Source organism: Papaver somniferum, chromosome 7 (genome assembly GCF_003573695.1).
Source record: "Papaver somniferum cultivar HN1 chromosome 7, ASM357369v1, whole genome shotgun sequence".
In the NCBI taxonomy this organism is placed as follows: domain Eukaryota; kingdom Viridiplantae; phylum Streptophyta; class Magnoliopsida; order Ranunculales; family Papaveraceae; genus Papaver; species Papaver somniferum.
Window position 1 is genome coordinate 245,922,044 of NC_039364.1, and position 11,713 is coordinate 245,933,756.

The following is an 11,713-nucleotide window of genomic DNA, read 5'->3' on the forward strand; positions in this document are numbered from 1 at the left end:
TTCACTCACAACAACAAAAGAATCCAATATAAGGAGTACGAAAAATACGGGTCTTATAGACAGATTAAGAATCGTAATTTACTGCAACAAATCAAAAACATACACCAAAACCAAATTCACAAACCTAAAAATGAAGCAGAATCATACCTATAAGCTCAAGAAAATTCAATTTAAAATAAACAATCATTGAAATCAACTTGAAAATTCTATGCAACAAAAATTGATGAGCTATAAACTGACTATTTAGCTCTTAAGCTCAATGGATCAAACATGCAAATCTTCAACTCGAAAATTTTCAGAATTTGAGACCTAAAACTATAAATCCCTGAATCTGAAAAATTAGTTTCTGATTTGATTTTGATTTCAAATTAATCTCTCAATCATAACATTAGTTTTCCATTTTATATCCGGAAAAGGAAGTTGTTGTTGTTGAAACGGTGTTGGTCGTCATCGTAACGGTGGTGGTGTTGTTGATTTCTAACTGAAAATTATTTTCTCGTTAGTTCCTCATCATATCTAAGCTTTGAAAACTATTTACTCGTTGATTCTTTACCAAATTAGTTTTCATTAAAATCAATCAATCAAGAGTTGGTGTGGTACTATAGGTGGTGGATTAGGTAGTGACGGACCTGATAATGGCAGCGATGAAGATGGTGGTAGCGGCAACGACGATGGTGCTGGTGGTGCAGTGATGAAAATGGTGTCGATGAGTTTTTTTGATTTTTCTCTGAACGAGAAATAAAGAAGAAGCGAGTATAAGGTAGGAAGGTTAGAAAAGGGATTATGAGAGATATTTTTTTGTTGATAATTTCAATTCTGCTGTTATGGGTATTAATAAAGACCCATAAAAATATTTGTATAGGATCCATGGATAGTAGGGGTGTTTATAACATTCCCACTTAAGTCATATAGGCCCCAATTTATCCCGGTAAAAAAGCTGCAAAACTATATTGCCACCTATTGTACAGGAATGTAATACTCTTGGGCTCATGGCTTTGTGGTGGTTGTTTTTTAGTCGGCATAAAAACAAACAAGAACAGATAGAGAGAAACAAAGAGAAGAATTCTTCCCCGCGTTTAGGGAAGATCTAATTGATCTAATTAGGGATGGAATGAAACAAACCGCTTAAAATCGACCTTGATGCAGCAAAAAGGACATGCGCATTAGGATAGCTAAAACACCACAAATTCTCATCCATGGGTGGCTGCAAAAACTTCTCCTAAATGCGAATGGTTACAGTTAGATCCTAAGATTGGAAAAGATAATTATGCACTTTTAAAAATTGTCCATTTTCAAAATCAATGGATACAAAGTGTTTAATCAGTTACTGTTTTCTAGGGTAAATTTAACCACAAATTCTCATCCATGTAGATCGTTGAGCCCTTTCTTCTTTTGAAGAAAAAAAAAAAGAGGAGAAAGCAAAACAAGTCACAATTAACACAGATAGGGTTCAACATGGGGAGTAGGAGGATTATCCTTTCCCTACTAGTCATTTCTGTTTTGGCTTGCTTAGGGAAACCCACCTCTGCAACTAAAAAAGTAAGTTTTATTCATCGTTAATGACGTTTTTTCTCGTGATCCATAACCATGTTTTCTGAATTGTGTTCATCACGTTTTCTCAGTTTTTGTATGCTTGTGACTCTGTAAATCGACTTACAATTTAAGCAGAACCTTACTGATAAATTTTTGATTCTGAATTTCGGTATAGGCTTATGTGGTGTATTTAGGGTCACATGATCATGGTCACCCGGAACCCAATGACGAACATTTTGCGAAAGCAACCGAATATCACTATGAGCTTCTTGCATCGGTATTGGGAAGGTGAGAAATCCTCATGAATTTTAATCATTTCCTCCCCCTGCATAACATTTTTATGTTTTGTTGATCTATTTTTTTCTTCTTTCTATCATATGTGATTTTCCAGTAAAGAGAAGGCGAAAGAATCCCTCATTTATTCGTATACTAAATACATTAACGGGTTCGCTGCAAATCTCGAAAAAGAAGAAGCAGAAAAACTTGCAAGTAAGACCAGATGGATTTCGGTCAATGTCATTTGAAAATAGACTTATAATAACATTCAATGCTGACTTGAGTTTGTTTGTGCAACTATTCGAAATCGGAAGAACACCCTGATGTTGTATCAGTCTTTTTGAGTAAGAAAAAGACATTGCAAACAACTCATTCTTGGAAATTTCTTGGGATGGATAAAATTGAAGCAGAACCAAAGTGGAAAACATCGGAAGGCAGCAATCTAATCATCGGTGCCCTTGACACCGGTAAATTCAATTATGTGTTACTCCTACACTTGTTATTTCATTTATAATAAAATTCTTAGGTATTGAGGTTACTGTTATCAATGTTCTTAGGGGTCTGGCCAGAGTCTGAGAGCTTCAGAGATGATGGAATGGGACCTATTCCATCTAAATGGAAAGGATCCTGCGATAAGGGGATTCCTTGTAACAGGTTTAATTTTTCTCTCATTTAGGTTCTTAACATTATTTTTAGTCTCGGGAGAAAGTGTAATCGAATATTTTTAACTTGGTGATGATATATTTCTCAAGGAAGCTAATAGGAGCTAAGCATTTCAATTATGGAAACTTAGCAATGAAGGCTGATATCTATAACATAATTGAAGAAACTGACCAAACAACGGCTCGTGATACCGAAGGCCATGGCACTCACACCCTTTCGATAGCAGCTGGATCTCCTGTACCAGGCACCAACATTTTTGGTTTTGGCCAAGGCACAGCCAGAGGGACACTCCCTAATGCAAGAGTTGCTGCTTATAAGGTCTGTTGGCCACCTGTTGATGAAAATACAGTAGGATGCTGTGATATAGATATCCTTGCCGGTTTCGATGCAGCCATACATGACGGTGTTGACATAATATCGGCTTCTATTGCTACATCCTTTGCGGCCGGTGAACCACAACCTGAGTATTATATGGATGCCACTGCTATCGGTGCATTCCATGCTGTTAAGAAAGGAATTGTTGTTGTTTGCTCGGCAGGTAATGGTGGACCTGATGCGTCTACTGTTGGAAATGTTGCACCATGGATCATTACTGTTGGAGCAAGTGTTATGGATCGGGGTTTCTCTAATTATGTCCAGCTTGGTGATAATAGGCGCTTCAAGGTACATCTCTATTTCCTTTCGTGCCTTTTATTTTCCAGGCTGAATTGGGAATTTTGAAACATCTTTCTAAGAAATGAAAATTTGACTCAAATATGGCTTCCAGGGACAAAGCCTAGCAACAACAGCCTTGTCAGAGAAAAAACAATATCCTCTTGTTAATGCTGCCAAGGTTAAACTTCCTGAAGCAGATGATTATGACGCGTAGGTTTTTGCTGTTTGCACCCAGCCTAGTCTAATGTTCATTACACTTTTGAACTCGACTTAATCCGGATTATTTTTTGTTATATTTTTGGCTTTATATTTAGACTTGCATGTAAAGAAGGTACATTGGATCCAGAACTAGTGAAAGGAAAAATTGTAGCCTGCGTAGACGGTTATATTCCGAGAACTATAAAAGGGCAAGTCGTGGCTGATGCTGGTGGTGTAGGAATGATTGTTCTCAACGATATGCCTTCTGACTGCTACGCCGATCTCCATCTCCACCCTGCTTCTCACCTATTCGAGAATGCTACTACAATTATAGACTACATTGCTGACTCTCCGTACGTATGTTCCTCCTTTTTCTTTCAAGATACTTATTTTCAGAGAAAATCGGATCTTATATCCTATTAGCATATATATTACGGTGTCAAATTTGTGTACTTTTTATATGTCATATTTCCTAGTTTATTGATTTTGAACTTATGAAACTACGATTGCTGTAGGAATCCTACAGCCTACATATCGAACCCGGAAACTGATTTTGGTCTCAACCCTGCTTTAGCTTGTTTCTCCTCCCGAGGACCTAATTCCCTGACATATGATGTTCTTAAGGTATATATAATGTGTTTCTCTGGTAAATTTCAGCATCATTTGCTCTAATTCTTTTATTTTCCCTATGTCTTTAATCAAAAGAGATATACCATATTAAAAGTGCCAAAAGCTAAAGACGAAGTAAAACAAAAACTGGGTGTTAAGATGTCAATAACTTCATAATTAGCCTGATATTTCATATTGTTCTTTGTTTGTTCAGCCAGATATTATTGCCCCAGGGATGAGCATATTAGCTTCATATTCTCCAGAAGGTATGGCTACAGAGTTGCCAACAGATAAGCGTAGACTCCTCTTCAATGTACTCTCTGGTACATCTATGGCTAGTCCTCATGTCGCAGGAATGGTCGGCGTTATCAAATCTGCCCATCCAGATTGGACTCCTTCTGAAATCAAATCAGCTCTTATGACCACTGGTGACCAATTACTCTCATAGTTATATCCTAAGCTCATTTGTCATTATGTATTTGTTACCACAATGGGTTTGGAAACTGCTCATAACTATTTTCTTGCATTTGTAATTTATCCAGCAAGAACTCGTGATCACTTGGGCGAAACACTTCGTGATCAATGTACTAACAATGTGGAGGCCGATCCGTTTGGGTACGGAGCTGGTCATGTTAGGCTGGTACGCGCCCTAGATCCTGGTTTGGTGTATCCATTAACAATGCATGACTATTGGAACTTCTTTTGTTCCATTGGTTACAACGAAAGCCAGTTTGCCAAGTTCTTCAAGAAGCCTTCCGTGTGCCCTAAACAGAGCTGTATCTTAGACTTCAATTATCCTGCAATTACTATCCCGGGTCTAAGTGGATCCGTAACCATATCTAGACTACTTAAAAACGTGGGTACACCCGGAACTTACAGCGCGTCAATCATCGAACCGTGGGGAATTTCAGTCACAGTTGCACCAAAAACATTGAAATTTGAGAAAGTCGGGGAGAAGAAAATGTTCTGGCTTACTATAAAGGCTAAGGATGGAATGAAACCTAAAACCTTTGTTTTTGGAAAGCTTAAATGGTTTGATGGTGTTCATAGTGTAAGGAGCCCAATTTCAGTGAGTCTAGAGCAAGCTACTGATTCCTAAGATTTAAGATAAGGTCCAACCTTAAAACTCCATTATGGTTCGCCACTCGCATATACAGATACACGCATCAAATGGTCCACTTTGTTATGGCATTCGTAACCTTGATGGTATATTTTCTTCCTGTTGCTTAGAGTTTAAATGTTATATATACAATGTTTGTATACAAGAAAACCACATCAGATCGATGGCAGAAAAGCCTTGTAATGTGTAATACGTGAATTGGTCATGAAGACCTATACTAAATATATATTTAAATTCGGGTTATTTTTTTTGATGGTAGCAAAAAAAAACAAACAGATCCTCAGTTTGGTACATAGTTCTTCAAAATTAGCCGTTGGTACCTCGACTTTCAGCCAACTGTCAATTACAAAATTTGGCTTGACAAACAGATACTCCAAAAAAGGATGTAAAATTAGATTGACAGCCATCTGGCCTCAGCTCGAAATAAATAGCAAAGGTAACTTTCTAGAGATGAGATGAGAATACACAAATTGAGACGGTGTCAGAGTTTTGTTGATGAAGTATAGAGGATTTTCTTTGTAATCTTCTACTCTTACTTGCACTGCACTTACAGCTGTTGAAGTGTTAGCTACATAGAGATAAAGCTCTCCACCTGATACTGGTGGAGAGAGAATTGGTACTGATGAGAGATAAGATTTGACCTGGTCAAAAGTTGTTTGACACTCAAGATCCTATTCAAAATCTTTCTTCTTCTGAAGTATATTGAAGAATGGTTTGCACTTGTCAATGTTCCGAAAGAACTGTCGGCGAAAATGAGTTTTATTGTTTTGGTTTTATAGTCTTTGTGGGAATTGAACTTAGGACATTTGGGTCTCTAAGAGCAACTGCAGTGGTGCGAGTATAACCAAAGACCAAAGAGGGAAAAAAAGATCAAATTTTGGGTTTAGTATGGTGTGTGACGCTACGGTGGAAAGACTAAATTTGGTCAGACGTACATTATACGTTCGCCTGGTGTGGGGCGTAGACTATACCAACGCCTGATTGGGTAGATCCTAAAAAAAATAAAAAAAAAATGAAAGAAGTGGGGCGGAGGTATAAAGCCCGCCCCACTAAAATGGTTTTGAAAACAAAGAATGGGGCGGGGGTATAATGCTCGCCCCATACAAAATAATAAAAAAAAAAATGGGGCGTAGACTTTGCGTACGCCCCATGTGGAGCGTAGACTATACCAACGCCTGATGTGGGGCGTGGAATATACGTCCGCCTGATGTGGGACGTGCACTATATGTCCGCCTGGTGGTGGGGCGTGAAGTATACCAACGCTCGACTATATTTGGGTTTAGTCTTGGTCCCAGACCAAATATACTCTGGGTTTTAGTCGTTGATCAAAATTTGATCGATAGTACGTTCCACTACGTCTGTTCAAAAGACCAAATATTTGGGTTTACTCTCCCACTGTGGACGCTCTAAGAGAACTTACTCATTTTCTTATGAGTGAATGAAATAGAATCTTTAGTCCCACATTGAGTATAACTAAAGAGGAGTTCCACTGTATAGCTATTTCTTTATGGATAGTTAGTAAGACAATGTAGGTGGAACAGGTGGGGCGAAATATTTTTGCTTTCACTTAGTCCTAGGGTTCGGGCTCGTGCCTACGCCGTGGACATGGATCAACCAAGACTTATCACTTTGACAAAATGATTTTAAATTATTTCCTTAAATATTTTACAATCAAAATAAATTTTGTCTTAAATGTGGGGGGCGTGTGACCAGGGTGAATTTATTTTCTTAACAAAAATATTTCTTAACGGCTTTATGTGCATGAATGACGACATTTTCTTACCGTTTTTGACTGTTTTTATGACCGAATTATGTCGACATCATGACAGCATTATTTCGCACATTAATGTGCATTAATTTCACCCTCTCTGTTTGCCTATAAAAAGAACTCGACTTCTCTTTTCAATTTGTGTCCAAAAGAGCTAATATCCTCTTCTTTTCGTCTTTCTCCCTCTGTGTGGTTTTTATCCTTTGTGCCATTGTTGTTGAGTTCGTATGAGTGGGCAAGTATTGTAGTGCTAACAATATTTGCAACGGGCAGTTTTATCCTGGATACGACTTGACCACAGGGTATAGGCATCACTCATTCTTGAGGCGTACCGGTCAACTATCGTGTTAAGGACAGCGTGTTGAACACGTGACTCTGTCCTCTGTTTGGTGTCGATTGAGCATTTGTTTAAGCTTTCCAGAAATTTATTTCTTAATATTTTTTCTTTGAGTATTTTATTGTTACAGTTGCAACAAGAACAATACAATGTTTTCTCTAGTAATCTCTAGTTTTCTCCCCCTCCCTACAGGTACTAAACTGCACCTTATTTATAGGTTGAGTTACTTCTAAATATTAGTCTTTCTATGAAGGGAAACTGGCCTATGTTTGTAATCTTCTAAAAATAGGTCTCATTCTAGGATTAAGAAACTACTTCTAGAATTACTAGGACTTCTTTTGTATACAGACTTGGGTATAGGGTCTTTTGACGGGCCTATACCTAAAAAACGGATCAGACCTCCCCCATCAGGAGGCTTTTGGTCCCTCAAAAGCATTGAGTTACGATGCACGGAAGTTTAGCCTTCAGCTGCACTCTTGAGTACCACTTTGCATGCTTCAAACTTTCCCTTTAAGACACTCTTCAAACAATACTTGTTCTACAATTAGAATTCACTTGAGCTAAGTCTTGCACAACTTGTAATGATGGCGACTTGTTTTGCTCGTCAAGTAGTTGGATTCCAGGTTCCACGCGTTGTTTTGGTGGTAACTTTTGCGGCTGTTGCAGGGTGTTTTCAAACTCTTCTAACAACTGTTGCGGATCAATCTTTTAGGTTTTAGCGCACTCGTCAGAGTTTGCACAAACCACCAATTCACTAGGTTCTTTGACAACTTGTCGAATCGTGAGTAGGCTAAATTTCTGACTAGCATTTACCAAGTGTTTGGTTTGTTGTGCAGACAGAAGTTGTTTCTTCTTTTCTTTATTGTAGATGATTGTGGTAGCTTGCGGGCGGTATTTCCACCATACTGGTCTCAACTCCGAATGCAATTTCCAACATCCTTCTTTATAGTGATCAGTTTTTCAATTCTCACAATATTGGTTGTTCCTGTTTGCCAATACATAATTAGTTCTCCCCTCTTTAAGGACAGTTTTCACAATCTCGCCTTCTTCGGTTCTTGACTGCTCTGTTCCATAGGATTGATTCTTCATCTCAATAAACATAGCTTTCTTTCTTTTATCAATATTAGGATCTACTGATAATAATTCGTTACCCTTGGATAGAAGCCTTCCCATACATCTCCGGACTAGGATCCAACCTTCACTTCACGTGCCTTGATTTCACGGTCACTTGACTTGGTCCTCACTTCAAGTTACAGTTGCCTCGGACCTTCACTGCTCCTCGGCTTCATGTGTAAGCATGCCTTGACTCTAATAGGGTTGCCTCGGTCCTTCTCTATATGATGACCTCGGCTACCTTGTATATACTCTAATACTCCCCCTCAAGTTGGACACGTAGAGAAACGTAGTGTGCAACTTGAACATTTAATAAAGACGATACACTTAACTTCTTCACTTTGTAATAATGGTTGGAGACGACATTAAATTTGGAGGAACATTAGCTAAACTTCGGACGACACACTTCACAAGTTAAGGGTTTTAAAAAAAAAATTGAATTGAACCCTCAGGGTAGAACACTTGCTTTGATCACTATTAACCACAAGACTTGAACTGCGTTCTCCCTTTGAAGTTTGTGACGTAACTGGATGCAAGCTTTCTGTGTCACCCAATGAAATAGACTTGGACTGAACTTAGAACGTCGCATACAAACAAGCAAATATCTAGCAAGGGTACAATTCCTAGTTTTCTTCCCCTACCTCGGCTACCTTGTATATACTCTAGTTTTTCTAGACCCTAAATATCCCCACCTCTCTGTTTTTGTAGCCTTCTAGGAATAGAACTCTACTTCTAGAATTACTTAGAGAGTAATTCAGGGGTATTTTAACCTAGTAATAGGGTATTCTAATGGGCCCTAAACCCTAAAACGGATCAGACCTCCCCCATTAGGAGGCTTTTGGTCCCTCAAAAACATTGAACCAAGAGGTGGGGATATTTAGCTTGCAGCTGCTCTCTTGAGTACCACTTTGCATGCTTAAAAATTTTCCCCTTAAGGCAGACTTGAAATAACTCTTGTTCTCTCACTCTAGACATTCGCGTCTTCTTGCTAAGTACCATATCTTCTGTTGCTACTTCACTAGGAATTAAGTCTTGCACAACCGGTAATAATGGCGACTCATTTCGCTCATCAAGTAACAAAGGTTCAAAAAGCTTAAGATTCTCGACATTTTCTGTTGAGTAAATCTGCATATAGCTTGGCAAATCTAGCTTGAAATCATTAGTGCCATATTGCTCCAGAATTCGAAATGGACCATACCGTATAGGTTTCAACTTCTTCTGGGGCCCTTGTAAACGGTTTTTCCCAATAGCTAACCAGACCAGATCACCAATTTCAAAAGTATGCTCTGTTCGATGCTTATCATGTCGCTGCTTGTATTGTGCTTGTGTTTTCTCAAGATTCTCATGAACTTTTTCATGAATCTGTTGAATACGCTGAATAAACTTCATTGCAGTATCATCTTCTGTTCTTTAATTGTCCGTATGTTCTGGTCTAGTGAATACTAAATCAAACGGAGACTGTGGTACAAACCCATAGCATATCTCGAATGGTGTTTTGCTGGTAGAACTATGTAAAGCTCTGTTGTAAGAGTATTGGACGTAGGGTAGATTCTCATCCCAGCTTCGCGGCCTTTGTTGATTCCTCGCAGTAGCTCAACGATAGTGCGGTTGACCACCTCGGTTTTCCCATATGTTTGGGGATGAAACCCAGTAGATCTTTTCAAAGTAGTATCCAACAGGCCCCATAAAATCTTCCAGAAACGTCATAAAAACCTAGTATCTCTATCACTGATGATACTTGCTGGTAAGCCAAAGTGAACAAAAACATTTTGGAAGAATTCTTGTGCTGCTCCTTCCGCTGTAATTGTCTTTTTACATGGGACCATAACTGTCATTTTGTTGAAACGATCTACTACGACAAAGACGTAGTCATTACCTTTTTTAGTAGTTGCTAAACCACCGATGAAATCCATTGATATACTCTCCCACGGCCTGGTTGGAACTGGTAACGGGGTGTAAAGTCCTAGTTTTTGGTTACTAGGCTTGCTTGTGCAACAAATTTTGCATCCTTTGACAAACCTTTCTATATCGGCAGTCATACTCGTCCAATGGACATGGCGTTGCAGATTTGCAAGTGTCTTCTTGACGCTGAAATGTCCTACTACCAGTGAGGTGTGTGCTTCACGAATTAATGAGAGTCGGTGTTGTTTTGGGATGCACAACTTGTCTTCTTTATACAACAGTCCATCCTCCACATGATAACCATGATTTTCTGTCCCACTTCCACCTTTGGTCATAAAAAATTCCTGGAACTCAGCCTTTTCCATGCAGTTCTCCTTATATGATTCAATTCCAGTTGGTTGCATTTGCATCACAACAACAACTATCTTGAATGGGGGTCTTGAGAGAAAGTCAGCTAGTTTGTTTGTCAACCCTTTCTTATACTTGATCAACAACCTATATTGCTGCAGGTAACCCATCCATTTGAAGTGCCTTGTTTGTTGGAGTTTGCTTTGTGTGTGTAGATACTTCAAAGGTTCATGATCAGTATGAATAACTGTTTCTTTTCCCCACAAATAGTGTCGCCACTTTTTGATAGCTTGAACTATTGCATACAACTCCTTGTCATAAGTTGGATAATTTAGGACGGCTCCGGAAAATAATTCAGAATGATAGCATACAGGTTTACCTCCTTGTAGTAGAACAACCCCCATTGCATAACCTGATGCATCGGTTTCCACCTCAAATGGCAAGCGCATGTCAGGGAGGGTGAGAACTGGTGCTTCACACACCTTCTCTTTCAACTATTTGAATGCTTCTTTCAATCCCCATGTGATAGCCTTGTCCTTTGACAATAATCGTAATAACGGTGCTGCTATACCTGAGTAATTCTTGATAAATTTTCTCAAGTATTGTGTTGCTTTGATAAAACTACGCAGTTCTGTTTGTGTTGTTGGTGGTGACCAATCTCTTATCGCAGAAACTTTACTCGGGTCAATTCGAATCTCTCCATTGCCCACTATGTGCCCTAGATAGTACACTGATTTCTTAGCAAACTCACACTTCTTCAAATTCAACTTCAACTTCAACTGTGAAGACTGGAGCAGTTGTAGAACTGTTTTCAGATGTGAGAGGTGTTCTTCCCATGTTTGACTGTATATCAATATGTCATCTAGGAACACCATTGCAAACTTATCTAGCAGCGGTCTTAGAGCTTCATTCATTAGCCGCATGAAAGTTGCTGGATCATTTGTTAACCCGAAAGGCATAACTAACCACTCAAAAATCCCTTGTTTAGTTTTAAACGCAGTCTTCCAAACATCTTCTTCTCTCATACGAACTTGATGATATCCCGATTTCAAGTCTATCTTGCTGTAGTATTTAGCATGTTTTAGTTGATCGAACAAGTCATCAATACGTGGCAGAGGATATCTATTCTTAATAGTGATTTTATTGAGTGCACGATAATCAATACACATGCGCCATTCTCCATCTTTCTTTG

The 11,713-nt window shown here is 38.8% G+C and overlaps 2 protein-coding genes across 2 annotated transcripts; one reads left to right on the forward strand and one right to left on the reverse strand.

The window, feature by feature from the left end:
- The first annotated feature begins 1,212 nt into the window (after nucleotides 1-1,212).
- Nucleotides 1,213-5,301, forward strand: LOC113300048 (subtilisin-like protease SBT5.4). The gene is made up of 11 exons (XM_026549195.1): nucleotides 1,213-1,539; nucleotides 1,709-1,821; nucleotides 1,925-2,022; nucleotides 2,124-2,276; nucleotides 2,367-2,463; nucleotides 2,562-3,135; nucleotides 3,239-3,336; nucleotides 3,441-3,677; nucleotides 3,840-3,948; nucleotides 4,148-4,361; nucleotides 4,476-5,301. Exons 1-11 carry the CDS (start codon nucleotides 1,456-1,458, stop codon nucleotides 5,030-5,032), a joined length of 2,334 nt encoding a protein of 777 aa, XP_026404980.1. The 5' UTR covers nucleotides 1,213-1,455; the 3' UTR covers nucleotides 5,033-5,301.
- Nucleotides 5,302-9,117: 3,816 nt separating this feature from the next.
- LOC113296300 lies at nucleotides 9,118-9,660 on the reverse strand. Its single transcript, XM_026544610.1, has one exon. It carries the CDS (start codon nucleotides 9,658-9,660, stop codon nucleotides 9,118-9,120), a length of 543 nt encoding a protein of 180 aa, XP_026400395.1.
- Between the last annotated feature and the right edge of the window lie 2,053 nt (nucleotides 9,661-11,713).

Bases quoted from the DNA above. Each gene is read 5' to 3' on its own strand.
- LOC113296300 (XM_026544610.1), bottom strand. From the start codon at position 9,660: ATGAAGTTTATTCAGCGTATTCAACAGATTCATGAAAAAGTTCATGAG.
- LOC113300048 (XM_026549195.1), top strand. From the start codon at position 1,456: ATGGGGAGTAGGAGGATTATCCTTTCCCTACTAGTCATTTCTGTTTTG. The intron at 3,136-3,238 runs GTACATCTCTAT...TATGGCTTCCAG, and splicing joins GTGATAATAGGCGCTTCAAG to GGACAAAGCCTAGCAACAAC. The intron at 3,949-4,147 runs GTATATATAATG...TTGTTTGTTCAG, and splicing joins TGACATATGATGTTCTTAAG to CCAGATATTATTGCCCCAGG.